The 17,662-nt window shown below is 32.9% G+C and overlaps 1 protein-coding gene across 1 annotated transcript; it reads right to left on the bottom strand.

Annotated features, from left to right (window-relative positions):
- Window positions 1-9,181: 9,181 nt before the first annotated feature.
- Window positions 9,182-15,221, bottom strand: LOC11411481 (COBW domain-containing protein 1). Its single transcript, XM_003613993.4, has 9 exons — window positions 14,994-15,221; window positions 14,074-14,291; window positions 13,478-13,592; window positions 12,988-13,077; window positions 12,561-12,731; window positions 12,349-12,468; window positions 11,858-11,968; window positions 9,621-9,702; window positions 9,182-9,538 (listed from the first exon to the last, which is right to left on the bottom strand). The coding sequence occupies exons 1-9, from the start codon at window positions 15,126-15,128 to the stop codon at window positions 9,480-9,482; spliced, it is 1,101 nt and encodes a 366-aa protein (XP_003614041.2). The 5' UTR covers window positions 15,129-15,221; the 3' UTR covers window positions 9,182-9,479.
- Window positions 15,222-17,662: the final 2,441 nt, after the last annotated feature.

Here is a 17,662-nt window from a genome sequence, read left to right as displayed (position 1 = left end):
ACCAAGACTCACAAAATTTCTTGTGTGCTGGCTTATTGGAATGTCAAGGTTCATCCTCCTAGATTGGCTATTCCACCCCAAGTCTTTGCTGACCAATCCATCTTTGATGCAGAACCATCTTTTAATTATGAAGACTCTACTCCATGAATCTTTTCTAAAATCCCTCGCTATCCTTTTTGCAGATGACTAAAGGGGGGGAAGCTTTAGGATTTAAGTCTGAAGATTTTCTTAGTTTTAGGCCCTAAGTAGGTTTAGTCATCACATGAAGTACAATTATATGATAAACATGGTTCAAAAACAAAAAAGAAATTCAAAGTGCATGTGATCAAGCAAAAGATGAAGTTTATAATACTCCAATAACTATTGATCACTAGACCTACTTAGAGCCTAAAACTAAGAAAAACTTCAGACTTAAATCCTAAAGCTTCTCCCCCTCTAGTCATCTGCAAAAAGGATAGCGAGGGATTCAGAAAAGATTCATGAAGTAGAGTCTTCATAAGCATGAAAACTATTGCTAAACTTTCTCAACTTGATCTAGTTAGAGGTTTGCCTAAGATTAGCTTTGAAAAGGACAAGATCTGTGAAGCTTGTGTTAAAGGAAAACAAGTAAAAAGCAGTTTTAAACCAATTGAGTTTATTTCAACTCAGAAACCTTTAGAGCTTCTTCACATTGATCTCTTTGGTCCAGTTCAAACTGCAAGTCTAAATCGCAAAAGATATGGTTTTTTTTATTGTTGATGACTTTTCCAGATTTACATGGGTTTTATTTTTAAAACACAAAGATGAATCTTTTGAAATGTTCCAAAACTTTTGTAAAAGAGTTCAAAATGAAAAAGGTTTTAATATCATCACAGTAAGAAGTGATCATGGAGGAGAATTTGAAAATGCATCCTTCAAGGCATTCTTTGATGAAAATAGTATTAAACATAATTTTTCTTATGTAAGAACTCTACAACAAAATGGAGTTGTTGAAAGGAAAAATAGAACCTTGCAAGAAATGGCAAGAACAATGTTAAATGAATCAAATGTTGAAGATTACTTTTCGGCGGAAGCCATTAATACATCTTGTTACATTTTGAATAGAGTTTCAATAAGAAAGATTCTTAACAAAACTCCATATGAACTCTGGAAAAACATTAAACCTAGCATATCTTATTTTCACATATTTTGCTGCTATTGCTACATTCTGAACAATAAAGAAAAATTGGGTAAGTTTGATCCTAAATTATATAAAGCTATTTTTTTTTAAGATACTCTACAACTTCTAAAGGTTATAGAGTGTACAATCTAAAAACCCAGACAATTGAAATTAATATGCATATCATATTTGATAAATATGATGAACATTCTCAACCTAAAGAGAGTGAAGACACTGAGGTGCCAACATTTCAGAATGTTCCCATTCAAAATACTGTAAGTACAGTAGAGAAAGAAGATGATCAGAATGTTCAGGATCAATCTCTCCAAAGTCCACCTAGAAGCTGGAGAATGGTAGGAGATCAACCTGTTGATCAAATCATTGGAAGCACAACTGATGGTATAAGAACCAGATTGTCCTTTCAAGATAACAACATGCAATGATTTCTCAAATGGAACCTAAGTCAATCAATGAAGCTATTGTTGATGACTCTTGGATTGAGGCCATGAAAGAATAACTTTCTCAGTTTGAAAGAAACAAAGTTTGGAACTTAGTTCCAAATGATCAAGGCAAAACCATCATTGGTACAAGATAGGTTTTCAGAAACAAGCTTGATGAAGAAGGTAAGGTTGTTAGAAACAAAGCAAGGTTAGTTGCTCAAGGCTACAACCAACAAGAAGGTATTTATTAGAAGCCATCAGAATTCTTCTAGCATATGTTGCACATAAAAGCATTAAAATTTTTCAAATGGATGTGAAAAGTGCATTTTTAAATGGTTTTCTAAATGAAGAAGTTTATGTAAGTCAACCTCTTGGCTTCATAAATAAAGAAAAACCAAATCATGTTTTTAAACTCACTAAAACACTCTATGGTCTCAAACAAGCTCCTAGAGCTTGGTATTATAGACTTAGATGCCAGACCTCCCTCTCCATCAGCTTTGGAGCTGTTCTCTCAAGTCTCCAAGCTTGCAAAAGAGATTGTTAAAGAAGGAAGCTCTCAGTTCAAAGCTTTGATTGGAGAATCACTAACTGAAGATGATGCTCAGAATGTTAATGATGCATCTCTTCAAGAGGAAGCTGAGAATGTTAAGCAAGCTACTGAGGCTCATGAAGGTATACCTCAAGCTGCTGATAAAAACTCTGTTGATCAAGATCAAAGAGTTGAAGAAAATACTGAGAAGGATACTCAGAATGTTGATGAAGATACTCAGGAAGTGGCTGAGCTCTTAGCTTCAAACATGTTGATTGAAGAAGATGTTCAAGTTGAACATATGGAGTTCTCAACTGGGATTGATCTCAATATTGAAGATATCAACAATGAAGTGTTTCAAGATGGTTAAGAAACAGCTGAAACTCATAATGTTGAAGTTTCTGCTGCTCAGAACGTTGCAGTTCCTGCTGCTTAGAATGTTGAAGATATTCCGGTCATGACGAATGTTCAAGTGTTTGATGATCAGAATGCATCAAATGAACCTCTTCTTGCTCAAGGTAGCCAGCTGTCAGCAGATCCAATGTCTTTGGCTTTAGGATCTTTGCCCTCTGTAGAGGTACAACTCATGGCTCAAACTGGTCAGAATGTTAACCTCTCTTCATCCACCATGGGATCAAGCAACTTCCTGGTCTCTGACCTTCCCACTCCAAACACCATTCCCTCATACACTCCTCCACCACCACCAATGAAAACCACCACCACAAGCAAGCTTCCCAACATGACTGCCTTGTTTAACTCTCTGAACACCTTTGTGATTGCAAACAAAGAGAAGGTTGAAGTTTCTGGTACTGCTCCACCTGCTAAACCTTTAAGAGCTGAGAAGCTAGCCTCAAGGGTACTCAGGGTCTCTACCAAGACTCACAGGCTTGTTTTGTTTCAGACATTATCTCTCTCGGTTTTTATAGAGAACTTTTATGTATTTTTGTTGTTGTGGTCTCTTATGATTGAAACCATCAAGTGTAGAAGAATTCAGAGAAGCTATCTATTTAAAATATCTAAAAGGCAGGATAGGAAAAGAAGAAGATTAAAAGGAAACCAAAAGATCTAAAAATTGAACTACAACTACTATAGTTGATCCAAATGATGCTTTGATTGGCATTGAAGAACCTAGTAGTGGTGCAACATCAGTTGTACTTGACGAAAGTGATGATGAGATTAATGAAGATTGGATATGGTATTAAGATCTTACAACCATGCTACCCCCTTCCATCAAGAACTCAATCTTGACAACTTTGGGTGGAAGTACAACTAACATGTAAAAAATTTACTTTCATTTATAAATTTCAGACCCATCTCTCTCCCTAGTGCAATTCACTCCCATGGATCTTCTTTCACATTTAGCTTCCTTTATCTTATTACTCGTTATTTGTCACTCTGCACTCTACCCTTTTTAGGATGATGCTGCAAGTAGGCAAGAAGTTATAAATCATTGAATTCCCTGCAAGAAGTTGAGACTTAAAATGTAAAACAAAAACAAAGCAGCTAGCTAAGAACTAAACTGCAAGCAGCTACCAAACTAAGCCAATTTGGGTGATGAGTACTTTTAACAACTTTTTCCATAAGAATTGTTTTGAACTTATGTGAGAATTGTATTGAACCTAGGTAAAAAACGTTTTTACCATAGGAATTGTTAATAACTTGTATTTGGATAGCAATGTATATGTGTGTATAAATAGGTATAAGGTATCGTTCTCAATTATTCATCCAAAACACAAATACTTGCTCATATATAACACATCACCTCCTTTCAATTTTAAGCAATGGATTATAAGAGTAATTCACAAGAGCTTGTTAAAATATGTGGCTAAGTAGTTCGATCATGCCAAACCAATAATGACGACATGCAACACGCTTAAAGGTTCATTTACCTTGTGACCTAGAGTCGGATAACTATCACTTCTCAAGTCACACATATGCACGTCGTAAAGACACAGATAAGAAAATACTAGAATAGCCTTGGATTCTTAATGTATAAAACTGTTATTCTCGTTCAATAAGGTTTACTTATAGTAAACTTAAATTTGTGAACAACATTTAGCAAAGAAGTAAACCCTATTGAGCTAGAATATTAAGAGTTTTGTACCTCAAGAACAAAAGACTGACCATATCCTTTCATCTTCTATTTGAAAGACTCCACCGCAATTCTAGCAATTTCTTGCTTTGAGTCTTTTCGTCATGCATGTGTGTCTTGAGAAGTAATATTTCTCACACACGGTCACACTAGACCGAAACCTAAAAGTGTGTTGTATGCTCTCATTAATTGTTTGGTATGCTGGAACTACTTAGCTACATCGTTAAAAAAGCTCTTGTAACTTATAATTCATTGATGCAATGATAAAAGATGTGATGAGTGATGTATTAACAAGTATTTGTGCTTTCCATTAATAATAAATAATGATACCTTATGCTTATTTATAGACACATATACAATTATACCATTAATGGAAAAAACAATTTTCACATAGGCTAAGAGTTGTTAAGCCGGAAGCTGCAGAACTTTTTAAGATGCTTGATTTGGTTGTGCGTGAAAATATGTAGAAGCTACAGAACTTTCTACCGAGTATATTAGAGGAGTTGAAAGTCGTTTAAGACCACACCCCAAACCAAAACGTTTTCTCAATCTCAATGGCAAAAAAACATCCTAGAAATACCAATCAGACCAAACGTCAAGGTTGAAAATGAGACTGGTCATATGGGTTTGCTCTCCTTTTTTTTAATCGGTTTTGGGGTTTGTCTCTGAAGAAGAAAGATTATGCCAATCAGAGCATCATTTGTATCAACTATAGTAGTTGTAGTTCAATTTTTAGATCATTTGGTTTCCTTTCAATAGCGATCATCCTTGAATTCTTCTACACCAGTTGGTTTCTATCATAAGACACCACACACAAAAAATGCATAAAAGTTGTCGGTAAAAACTGAGAATCTTGGAGAACACAAGGGCCAACTGTTTTTTTGACCGGGGTGGTAATTATGGGCCTTCTTGGCGCTATGATTTAGCATTTTTGTCTTTCTCCTTTTGTTACCTTTTTCTCTCTCAATTTAATACTCATTCTGCCAAGTATGTAAAGTCCACAAAAGTCCACAAAACCGGCTTATAAGATGAAGGTTGTCAAAGTCAGTACTTTACTTTAAGTGGAAAGGGAATAGCAAAATCGAGAATCGTAAATTTACAATCAAAATCGAAGGATTTTACTCAAGGACTTTTGTAGAATCGATATAAGATAGTAAACTCGAAACTCGTAAAATCACAAGGATTCTACAAAAACAAAAATAATGTTAAATATATGTTATAAATTGGATATAGTCATAAATGACTTAAAGTTCAAAGTCCACAAAATACATATACATAAATGACTCAAAGGCTAGATGCAAATATTCTTTAGTAGTCATAATAATGTTAAACAACCTAGACAAAATACTTAAAGGTAAATCCTAGATGCCTGACAAAATACTTGATCACAAGTGAGTAAGGCTATTCTTGTCAAAAAAAAAAAGTGAGTAAGGCTATTAAGTTTCAAGGCAAAGACTAGATGCCTAACAAAATATTTAAAAGGAAAGCTTATATGCAATCATAAATCATGAATAAATCGCCAATTATATGGATTGAAGATGAAACAATGATGGATTGAAGGAAAGGATGATGGATTGAAGGAAGGAAGCAATTTAGTTAGGTTTACTTCATTTTGAATTAGATGAACGTGTAACTAATGAGTAAGTCTGGAGGAAGTGAAAGAATGAAATTTTTTGACCTTTTGGGTATTTATAGAACCGGATCATGGCTTCAAATCGGGTCAATTGATGAACTGGGTCAAAAATTGACCCTTATCAAAAAATGAACAAAAATCCTTCAAAATCAATCAAAAACCTGTGATTTTAAACGGATTTCACGATTTTTATAAGATTTTACTTGTTTTTGAGATTCTGCTATAGATTTGAGTCGTTGAAGCTACACAAAGTCGCAAAAACCAAAATTTTAGGACTTAAATCGCGATTTTGACACCCATGAAGTTGAGGACTGCCCCACTCTTATAAACAGCCAAGTCACATCTCATCTAATATAGAACTCTTAACAAAATCGAATCATGATGATATGGTTATGAATTGTTATTTATTTCTCATAACCTGATATTCCCTTATTAAATTATTTTCACATTGAGTAGAGTTTTATTTCTATAGAAAGCATTACTTATACAAATATACCTGGTTCAAGTGGTTTAATTATATGCCAAATTATCATGAAAAAAATCAATTAGGATCATGAATATTTTTTTTGCCAAACGTTCTAATTTTGTTTCCCTCAAGATTTGTCTTGGTATTTTATTATGCATGTTGCAGAGAGGCAAGCAAGAATATTGACGTCCCATGTTCCAGCCATGGGGAGCCAAAATCAATTTATGAAGCATTTAGACTTTATGAATTGGAACTCAACATGATCAATCTTACATGTTTTTGTCAACAACAAAAAAATTATCAATTTTACATATCCATGACTAATATTGGTGTAATAAATTACGATTCTCAGCAAATTTACTATAATAATAACCTGAACTTTCTCTCTCTTTTTTCTTTAAATGAAGGAAATAGTTTAACCATTTCGAATCCAGGTGAACATCAACATTGTAGGAATTTTTTGGGGTCGAAACGAAAAAGTTGTTGCGGGATTAAAATTTAAGACGAGATCTTGGTGTGCTGACTAAGGTGCATATACATACTATTAATGCTCAAGAATTAATCAAAGTGAAAAGCTAGATTATGGTTTGTGAAAACAAGGATGGAAATCTTATTGATCCATTATGTTAATCCAGTAAATGGAGAAATTGTCAAAGCTTACATCAAGAGAGATAACTCAACTCTAAGAGAAATGATATTTGTACAACCACTTTCTGACAACTTTTTGATAACTTTCTCTCTCATACTCACATTATACTCTTATTCTCTCTCTTCCTTTTTCTCTCTCCATTGTTTTTGACCAATGAAAAGAGAGAAAAAAGAAGTTGTCACATAAGTTGTCTCATTTAGTTGTTCAAATAACACTACTCTAACCCTAACTCTAGTTTAATTGCAAGCATGTCTTTCAAGAAAACAATTTTTGGTGTTAAACCAACACCTAGTGTTGATCTTTATAGTTCAAGAGGGCCTTCAAATAATTGTCCATTTGTGTTGAAACCCGACATCACTGCTCTTGGTACATCAATCTTAGCTGCATGGCCAACAAATGTTCATGTGTTGGATTTGGGGACTTTTAAAGTCTTCAACAAGTTCAATTTGATAAGTGGAACATCTATGGCATGTCCTCACGTTGCAGGTATAGCATTACTTTTGAAAGGAGCACATGTTGATTGGAGTCCGACAGCAATTCGTTCTGCGATTATGACAACATCAGACATAATAGACAATACTACAAAACTTATGAAAGACATTGGAAAAGGTAACAAAATTGCAACTCTTTTTGCATTGGGAGCCGGTCATGCTAATAAGAGTGTGTTTGGTTCAGCTTCTACACCTCTTAAAAACACTTCTGGTAGCTTCAAAAGTGAAAACTTGCAATTCCAACGTGTTTGGTTAAGCTTCTCAAAATCAATTCTCATCTCCAAAAGCAATTCTGGATGAAGCTACAATTCCTAACTTTTGAGTTAGCTAGAATCAATTCTCTAATAAATTTTATATTTTGATTATTACAACCTATTATTTTCCTTTATGCCCTTTATCAATTCTCCTTCTTTTTGCTTTATGTACCTAATTCATTGTGTTTCTATGATTTAGAAAAAATTATGCTTCAATTTTCTTTATGATGAATTCTTGATTCATGTACGGAATGCTCGAATATGACAAGTAGTAATGCGTTTGTGCATAAATCAGAATGCTGAACCAAGCATGTTTGTAAAGTTTTTGAAAATGTGTAAAGAAGATTTTTTTTTTACTAAATGTGTCAACAAATTCTATGCATTTGACAAGGACTCTTTCTATAAGGAACTTAAACCAGAAAATTATGAACCAATTGGATTTGTTGTGTGATAATACTGTTTTGTACTGGGCCTTAAAGATGTGTTTACTTTCTACAGGGCTATTTTTATCATATACTGTACTTAGGAAATTGCATTTAATTTAGTTGCTGATGTTGTCCCCGATTTGTATGAAAGCGTGCCGATTGATGTTTCAGGCGTGGTATAATCGTCGTAGCCGTTGGACATATTGGTTTAGAAACTTCAAGCACATGTCACCCATAAGAAGCTAAACCAAATTCACAAGCTGTCGCGAATTTTTGATCTCATTTCATTGAGGCCAGTGTTGCATATTGTTTGTTTGTTGCCATTACCAGACATAGATATCGTTCGTTTTGTTTTTGCACAAGCTAAAACTAACATATCGTTCGTTTTGTTTTTGCTGAAAGTAAGTTGCTTTAACATGCAGACATGCTCAGTCGCTCATATGAAAGTAGTAGATATGAAAGAAACTCAATATCAAGCCATACAGCACATCAAAAGAATAGGGAAATCCAGAAGAATGTTTTTCAAAGAACGTAAAAACATAAACCGCGATGTCTTTAAAAAAATGTTTTTCTAAATAAGGTTATTGCTAAACCAAAAATATTTGTTTAGATGCAATGTTATTGGTTTCTTCTAGTTTCAGCTAACATAGCAAATGTTGTCATAGCAAGAAAACAAGAGAACAAATAAAAGGATAAATGATAGATAAAGGAAATTGGTTAGAAAATATAATAATGCTACATAAAGCGAAGAAAATTATCGTGAATGCAAAGCGAATGAATTTGATTGGCCAACTAAAACCACCATCCTCATGTTTTCCACAAAATCCGGATTTTAGTGACGTCAACAGCTTTGCCAATCACACTTCATGATAAATTCGCAGTAAGTGCTTTCACTATAAATAGCACTGCTGCAGAAAATAATGGCAATTCATAGTGATTTCGCAATATTGGCAAGTATGCACGCAAAAGGACATATAGTGAGCCTCAAAACCATCTAATTGTGGTAAAAAGGTTGAGAATGCATCTAAAGGAATGAAGGTGCAAATAAGAATCACATGAAGATATCATCACCAGTACCACCCATCATTAAAATTGGGGAGATGGTAGGAAAACAGATTAGACATGTAGTATAAAGCCTAAGATTAATATATGAACTCAACCTTACAAATAACTTTTAAGAAAGAGGTTTAGGGTTCAAACCCAGAACCTTAAAAACTAACATAAGTACTAACTTTATAACAAGTTTCTCAAAATCCTAGAAACTAACATAACACTGCTAATTAACACACTAATTTGATTGAATCGTACAATCATCAGTTAACTATTAATCTTTATACCCACACAAGGAAACAAATACACAGCTTAACAGGTTGCAAGAGCTTTCAAGGAATTGATTAGAACATCTTCTTTCAGATTATGACCTGTTAATCGAAATATAAACATATTAACAATATGAAGAATATTCAAATTTGTGCTTACACAAGACAATGCTCATCATGTTACCTATAAATACTATCTTGTTCATCCTGTTTTCTTCTTTCTTCCACTTTCGAGCGGGAACAATCTCATATAGTTCTCTCACTGCCTGCCAGGATTTCACCAATAAATGATTTAAAACTCAACTCAAATATTATATGGATGGGAGCATAGTAAGTATTTCTCAAACTTGCTACTTTTTCATAAAATTTGTAAGCATTTATTTCACTTTTTTTATTTTGAAGAAGCCAAAGTAACCCACCGAAATTGACATCAGATAGAATCGAACCTAAAACCTTGAGAGTAGCACACTCCAAGGTCTCAAGCCAACACCACCAGGCCAACTCAAGTGGGTTGCATTTATTTCACTATTACTGTCGGATCAAATTTCTTATTTGATAAAATTGAGTATACCAAATATCAATCAAATGATTTAAAAACTAATTGATACTTCATCTAACTGCTTTATTTTAATGTACACCATCCTTTTCAAAATATATAAGTAAAGTTAAACCACAAGATTTTTGTTTTGACCAAATAAACCACAAGATTAAACACCCATGAATGTCTAATTTATCTAAAACTTGGTGTGCATATAATAATGTTAATATTACACGATTAATGACTCAAAGATTATAAAGTTACTAAATAGAGTAAATGTTTAAGATTAGCAAGTGAACAAATATATCAGACGAAGAGGGGAGAATGTTAATACATAGATGGTGTTATTGATTTTACATGAGACAGTCATCCATGTCCAACCAGATTTTTAAAGTGTTACTAGCTCTTGGAATTTAGGGTTTGGCCAAACTCAATTGTTACTCTACTTATAACCAGCTAAGGCGAGGGAGCCTTCACTTATAAACACATTTTCAAGCCATATTACATATAATGAAGACTCAAAAGACTAACCTCCCACACCCAAGATTTTACATTTGAAGCATTCTCTGAGTGACCCTATAACTGGTGGTCCAAGAGATCTTAAACGAGGTTTAAATACTATCTTAGAATTTTGGGTTGAGTCTAACTCAAATTATAAAAACAGAATTTTAAGGCAAAGGAGGCCTCCCACTTATAAAAAAATTTTCAGGTAACATTATATATCGAATATAAAACTCTCAAAACAAACTAATCTTGACTATCTATTCTTACACATATGGTCAATCAATCTTGAAAGTCTTCACATGGTTAGATTTACACCACTTGCTAGCTAATACTCTCACTTGATATACCTAACAAAGTAACACCACTGCTACCATGCCAATATTTTTATAAAGATCTCATGCGCAATCAATTAACTGGGATTGATAAACTTAATTCTTACATTTACTGAAATTTCAAAAGCATTTTTTAAACACATTACAAACCCTTATATGAGGTGTGTGACTAGACAGCGTGGAAAACATACAACCTTGCTCTATAAAACTCTCATCACGAGTTCACGACAACAATATCAGAACTGTCACAGATTTATTGCACACAGAATTATACCTTGCATTTGCAAGAGGATGTTTCCATTACTTACTCAGTTACTTGTGAGGTCTTGTAGTCAAACAATAATGACTCCAATGGCTGTGCCAAGCGAACTCTTTGAGTAAATAATACGATAAAAGTTACCTTATTTCTCTTAGCATATTTTCATTTCTCTTTAATTAGAATGAATATGGACATTTTGTTTTCAACTCAAACATTGAATACCATCTTATACAATACCTATTTAAAATCAACATATATCAATACTTATTGAAGGAATAGCTTAGTATTAGTAGATTGTGATCAGAATGATCACAAAGGAATGTCACACTAGAATACTAGATTATTCTCCCTGCGCCAACTGTAACTAGGAGTTGCTGACTTACACATGTCTTTTGTCCATAAATAGACTCTTCAACCTCATGTAACTAACTAAGAAATCATGCTAACAGAACTCACAACATTATAACAGAGAAGCTAAAGGCTCTCTAGATTCTATGCATTACAGAACCATAACTTGGTACTTGGCAATTTAACAAAGTTTAATTGTCAAGATCACTGAAGTATGGATGTAATGTCTTATAGGTAGTACACTAAATATATTTATTTTTAATACAGCAACAGTGGAGCCTATGTGAATGCAAACTAAATTATAAAACATAAACAAAATTTTACATGCCTAACCACTGGTGAAGACGGATCTTATACCTCCTTAGATACAGAAGAACATTCTAGTAGTGTATGAACAAAATTTTGAAAAAAATACTGTAATGACATTAAGAATAATTTACCTGCAAAGTATGCAATTCATCAGAGTTTTGAACATTTAAGACTCCTTTGCAACGGTATACATCCATATCATATTTCTTCTCCCAAAGAATCTCCTCTAGCCATATACGAGTCTGCCATGGTTTAAACATGATATAAAATACAAGTTGAGACTGAAAAGTGTTTATTCGAAAGATTTAATTTTGAAAAATGAATTCAATAAATGAACAAAGCATTCTCTGCTAGGCATTATGGAAGCAAACACTAGAATGATAGATTGAGATTTATCATTTAAGTGAAGCAAAAGCTGTACACTATTTATGCCCCAAGGTAGCAGGAATCGTTGTTTTAATTAGTAATCCATTTTCCTAACACTAAATGCATGACGCAACTGCTAATTGTAAAATAAAGCAAGCAGATACTTGATTAGAAGCTATACAGGAAAGAGGAACTTCAAGTGATTTATATATAATGTAATCTACAGTAACATCGTGAACAAAATTTGAAAATCTACCTTATCAAGATCAATTGTTCCTGTCTCACAGATGCATATGGTTCTCACGCCACTATCATGAAGCTTTTTAGTAGACAAAGAACGACTTTCTTCTAACAATGCCTCTAAATGTGCGGCATGCTGAAAAGAGAAACAAAACAGGTAAACTGCGGTCATGAAGGTGGGAAGAAAGAAAAGACTATAGATGAAGAACAAAAATATGTACAACTTACTGCAGTATCGTATGCGTGGCGGTTCAATATCTTAGATAAGTCAACTTGACATCGCACAGAATGAATTATCTCTACGAGTGTGTTAATGTTATGGATTTCCTCCTCGAGTTCCTCTAAAGCTCCAGAGCCTTCTGCAGATACCAAATCAACCTTGTTAAGAATTACAATGTCCTGAAAGAAGCAGCAACATTATTAGCACTACTGCATACAACTCTAATGAAATGTAGTTTTTTAGTGAAGTACTCTACATTAATGAAATGTAGTTTCTTAGTGCTATCACAATTTTTTCTCTAATCTCTAATCTTCATATATCTTTTTTTGTGGAGATAACCTTCGAATATATAAAAATATGACAACAATTTAATGAGAAAAGGAAAAAATGTGTTATCAATAACTGAAATCCAGTTAATATATAACTAACAATTACCGCAAATGCTATCTGAAAATATGCTTCAGGAAATGAAGATGAGCCACGGTGCTCCTTGAGCTGGAAGCGAACATTTTTGGCATCTACTACCTACTTCGGTAGAAACACGATTAGAAAAGATACTGTGATTCACAAATCACGCACTCATGTACTGAGGAAAGAAACAGCTTCTATCAACATATAAAAGGAAACTAAGCCACTATCACAAAATTAACAAGATAAGCATATTAGTTTGAATACCATGACAAGTACTATAAAATGTCTCCAAGAACTATTTCTTGGACAATTTTGCTGGTGAAAGAAACTAAAACAGTTTCATTTGTTTGACAGGGAATAAAACAACTCTAAGCAAACGTGTTGTTATACAAAAATATTCCAGATAAGTAATTTATTTAAATACAATGTATAGATTAGAAAATGAAGCAAGATCCATGTCTCAAAAAACAAAAAATAAAAAATGTAACCAGTTTCATCCATTAACGATACTTACAGTGACGATAGAATCAAGCTTTACGTCAGATTCCAACTGTTCATCCAACCAAAGAATAGATGCCAAAGGTGCTGGATTAGCCAAACCAGTAGTTTCCAGCAATATATGGTCTAGCCTACAAACACAAAATACCTAAAAATGTTTAATTGTACTAAAATATGATCCACTTTGCTGAACACTGCATCTATTTATAAGAGATTCAAAGGGGCTTTGATAAAAGTGAACCGCAACACTATGCAATGGACCTGCTTGGATTAGCTTATCTGAGCTTATCCACTAGTATAAGCACTTGCGAGATTCTTAAGGAGAGCTTATGGAAGCAGCTCATGACATGTCTGTAAGCTGTTTTCAATTTATTTCTATAAGCTCTCTGGGAAAGTTTATGAAACCAGCTTATAGTTTATATGAAAACAGTTCGAGCTTATTTTATCTCTTGTTATAAAAAAAATTATATGCATAAGCAACAATAAGGATAAGGGCACATGCTATACGTGCTTAATTAAGATGTTTATTGAAGCACGACGTAAGTGTAATTATGAGTCCGGTGTTTAAATTTTTACTGCCTCAAAATTTGAATAGTTTGTTTTGTATTTTACCTTTCTTTTCTCTGCACAAGCTGCTCAAGGGCTTGAACCAAACTATGTTTAACAGTGCAACAAATACAGCCATTAGCAAGTTCAACCCATTCTTCAACAACTGCACCACTTTCTCCTTCATTTATCAAAGCTCTTTCCACTCCAATTTCCTCACCAAACTCATTCAATATCACAGCAATCCTCTTCCCATGTTGAGAGTTCAATATATGATTCACTAACTGAAATTCAAAACAACCAATTCACAATTCCATATCACAAAATCATTGGCCGAGGGTTCGAACACACTTCCAGTATAACAGTTACAAGGTTTAAATAAGATTTTAGTCCCTCCAATTATAGTGTTTTTTGGATTTAGTCCCCGTAAGATTTTTTTAGATTTTATTTTTAGCTGATAGACAGACAAGTTAGGGATCCCAGGTCATGGTATTCAACCTAACAATTTCGGCATTTTCCAGTTGAGCTCGAACTTATAGACAAATATTTTGTTTACATTTAGTCTCAGCAAATTCAAAAATTGTTGTTTTTATTAGTTCTTAACGTTATATTTAACTCAATATAATCACGACATGTCCAATACCCAATAAGCTGACGTCAAGGACTAAAAGCAACGGAATTTAGAATTTGCAGAAACCAAATCCAAATAAAATAAAAAATACTTACACGAACTAAAACCAAAAACGCTATAACTGTAAAGATTAAAATCATATTTAAACATTACTAACATCTTCATTTAACAAAAAAAAAAAAAAAAAAAAAAACATTGAAACACTATTATTTCAACAAGCTATAGGTACATGACCCAATAACAAAAAAGAAAATGAAATTGAAAAAAGACACAACTTTAAGCTACCCAATTAGAAATTATAGAAAGGGAAAATTAACAGGGTGTTAATTTTGATGGAAAAAGGTAAATGGGTTACCGTGGATTTTCCAGCACCAAGATAACCAGTGATGAGAGTGACACCAACAGAAGATTGTTGAGAGATGGATTCATCGTTGTTATGTTGTTGAATCTCTACAGCAAGAGGTGGTTCTTCGTCTTCATCGTGTTCCATTTTGGAGTTGTTGATATGTTTGTTCTTGTGCTGCGTTTTTGGGTATTGTAGTTGTTCTGTTCTATTTCGTTGTGTGCTTAGATACGTGTGCTGTGCGTGTGCTATAAGTACAAATACAAAAAAGTAAGAGGAGTAAAATGTAATTTTGTTACCCCAAATTGCATATTAATTGGTCATACACATATATGTATGAGACAAATTATTAAGATGTGAAAATGTATTAATGAGAGATGAGAGATATTGACTAAAATAATCTTTAGTCGGATGTTTATAGATCCCTCTTTTTCAGTCGAAAGTTAGAGACTAATTCTCTGATATATAATAGATCAATTTAGGTTATAGATCGAACCAATAATCATATATGATTAAGAGGCTCAATTATTTGTCAATTGTGTCACATTATGTTGATATAACTCGTTTTCTTTTAAAATTGAAGGAAAAATGATTATAATTCTAGAAGTTAGGTTGAAGTATGGACTTAATGACCCTACACAATTGAGCAACAAACTTCTTCTATGTAGATTTTTCGGCCCACGTTTTGAACCTTTTTAGTAAGATGGTTCTTGTATCCTTGACCTTGAACTCATAGTTTGATATCGCCAAGTCAACTATCATAATTTTACCCATTCAATTTTTTAATTTAAATGGTAGAATGTAGTTTGTAAAGATCGTCGGAACTGGCGGCGGCAACACTAATGAGCTTTGTCAAAATTGACGAAAATATAGTGTCTAAATGAGTCAAGACAATGAAGGTGGGCAAATCGGAGATGAAATACGTTTTAGTGAATATTTTTCTCATTAGAGGATAGTGGGTCCATCTGGCAAACACAATAAATGGTTCCCTCTCATATTCTAATTTTTCCCACCATATTCAGACAAGTTTGATTCGCACCAGACAAGAAAAACAACACAACACAAACAATTGAGTTACAAATATTGTTTGATATATCATCCACAACATAAATAGAATAATATAAAATTGTCAAGGATACAAAAATGAAATATTTTAAGTAGAAAAGTTACTTTTTAAAGTTTCAATTTATTGAATGCTCAATTTTCAAGACAAAATTTCTTCTTTAAACTTGTAATAAGAAGTTCTCTTAGCATTTCCCTACAAAATTTAGTGGAATACCACTTATATGTAGTGTACTCTATATGTTATATTAATAAAGAAAATGCTAATAAGTGCTCCTAAGGAATTATAAAAGGAAACATTGTCTTGGAAATTGTGTATTCTACTTTTTGAAAGTTGAAAAAGAGTTTTTTTTAATGCAAAATTTGATTTTTCTTTCTACTTTTAGTTTATTAATCAGTGGCCCAGAGACACCGATTAACAAGACCATATTAATAATACTCATACTATATAGATGGATATTTTAAATATTTATGTAAACACATTTTTTGACAAGACATAATATGTGTAAGATGTATATTTTTATGAGTTAGGATCCGTTGACACCAGGTGTCAATGAATTCGTTGACATTAAATCTTAACTGCTGATTTCTTTTGATCTAAAGGCTTATGTTTATTCATTAAGAATATAATGTGAACCACATAAGAGTATATGTAGAATATCTTTTTGCGATTTTCATTTCCTAATTTATTTCGTAGGTTTTCTTTTTCTATATTTGCTATTTACATTCCTTTAATAACTTTATTCTATGTGTGCAGCAAACATAAGTAAAGTTTTTCTATAAAAAAAAATGGGTAAATTCTCAGAAGAAAAAAAAATTACTTATTCTTCATTTTGTTCCAATGCCAAGATTCAACTTTTTCTATTTGGAGATGATAACTCGTTTTCTATAAGCTCCATTATTTCTTCTTCTTAATCTTATGCTATTTTTTTATTGTTACAATCTTATGTTACTAAAATGGCCTTCATGTTTTTCTACTAATTAAAAATTTAAAGGAAAAAATTGAACGAAAACAATTTAAAAAATAATTTGGCACAAATCATGGCAAGTCAACCGTATTGAGGACATGGAATTCATAACAACGCTGTATTGCCACCGATGATATGAAGTGTTGTTCTACTTCTTCAACAAGTTCAATGCATAATATTTTTTTACATAATTAGTTACAAACCCGTGCTTCGCATGGGTTGAATAACGTATCTTGTAAAAAAAATGTTTTAAAGAAAAAATGAGCAAATTAAGGAATATTGCACAAACATTATAAATATTTATCAAAGCCTTACCAAGTCTTGATTCATAAAATAGTTAAAAACCCGTGCTTGAATATCGCGTTTTTGAAAGATGTTGTTATACACGAAAATTGAGCAAATTAAAGGAAATAGCGCATTTTTCAAAGAAATAACTGAATAGAAGTATTGCACACGGATGATTGAATATCGCATTTTTTAAATTCTTTGTTGTATGTTTGAATGAGGTATATTTTAAAAAAATTGTTTATTATTAAAACTTATCAGTATCTTATTTCCTCGGATAAAGTCAAGAACCTGAGAAGAAGCCTCTTGGCTTCAAATAACTAGTTTCATTGAAGTTGTCATCAAGAGTCTCTACTAAGTGGATAA

Source organism: Medicago truncatula, chromosome 5, assembly GCF_003473485.1.
Source record: "Medicago truncatula cultivar Jemalong A17 chromosome 5, MtrunA17r5.0-ANR, whole genome shotgun sequence".
In the NCBI taxonomy this organism is placed as follows: domain Eukaryota; kingdom Viridiplantae; phylum Streptophyta; class Magnoliopsida; order Fabales; family Fabaceae; genus Medicago; species Medicago truncatula.
Note: the sequence above shows the minus strand (reverse complement) of the source record. Positions and strands in the feature narration are given on the sequence as shown.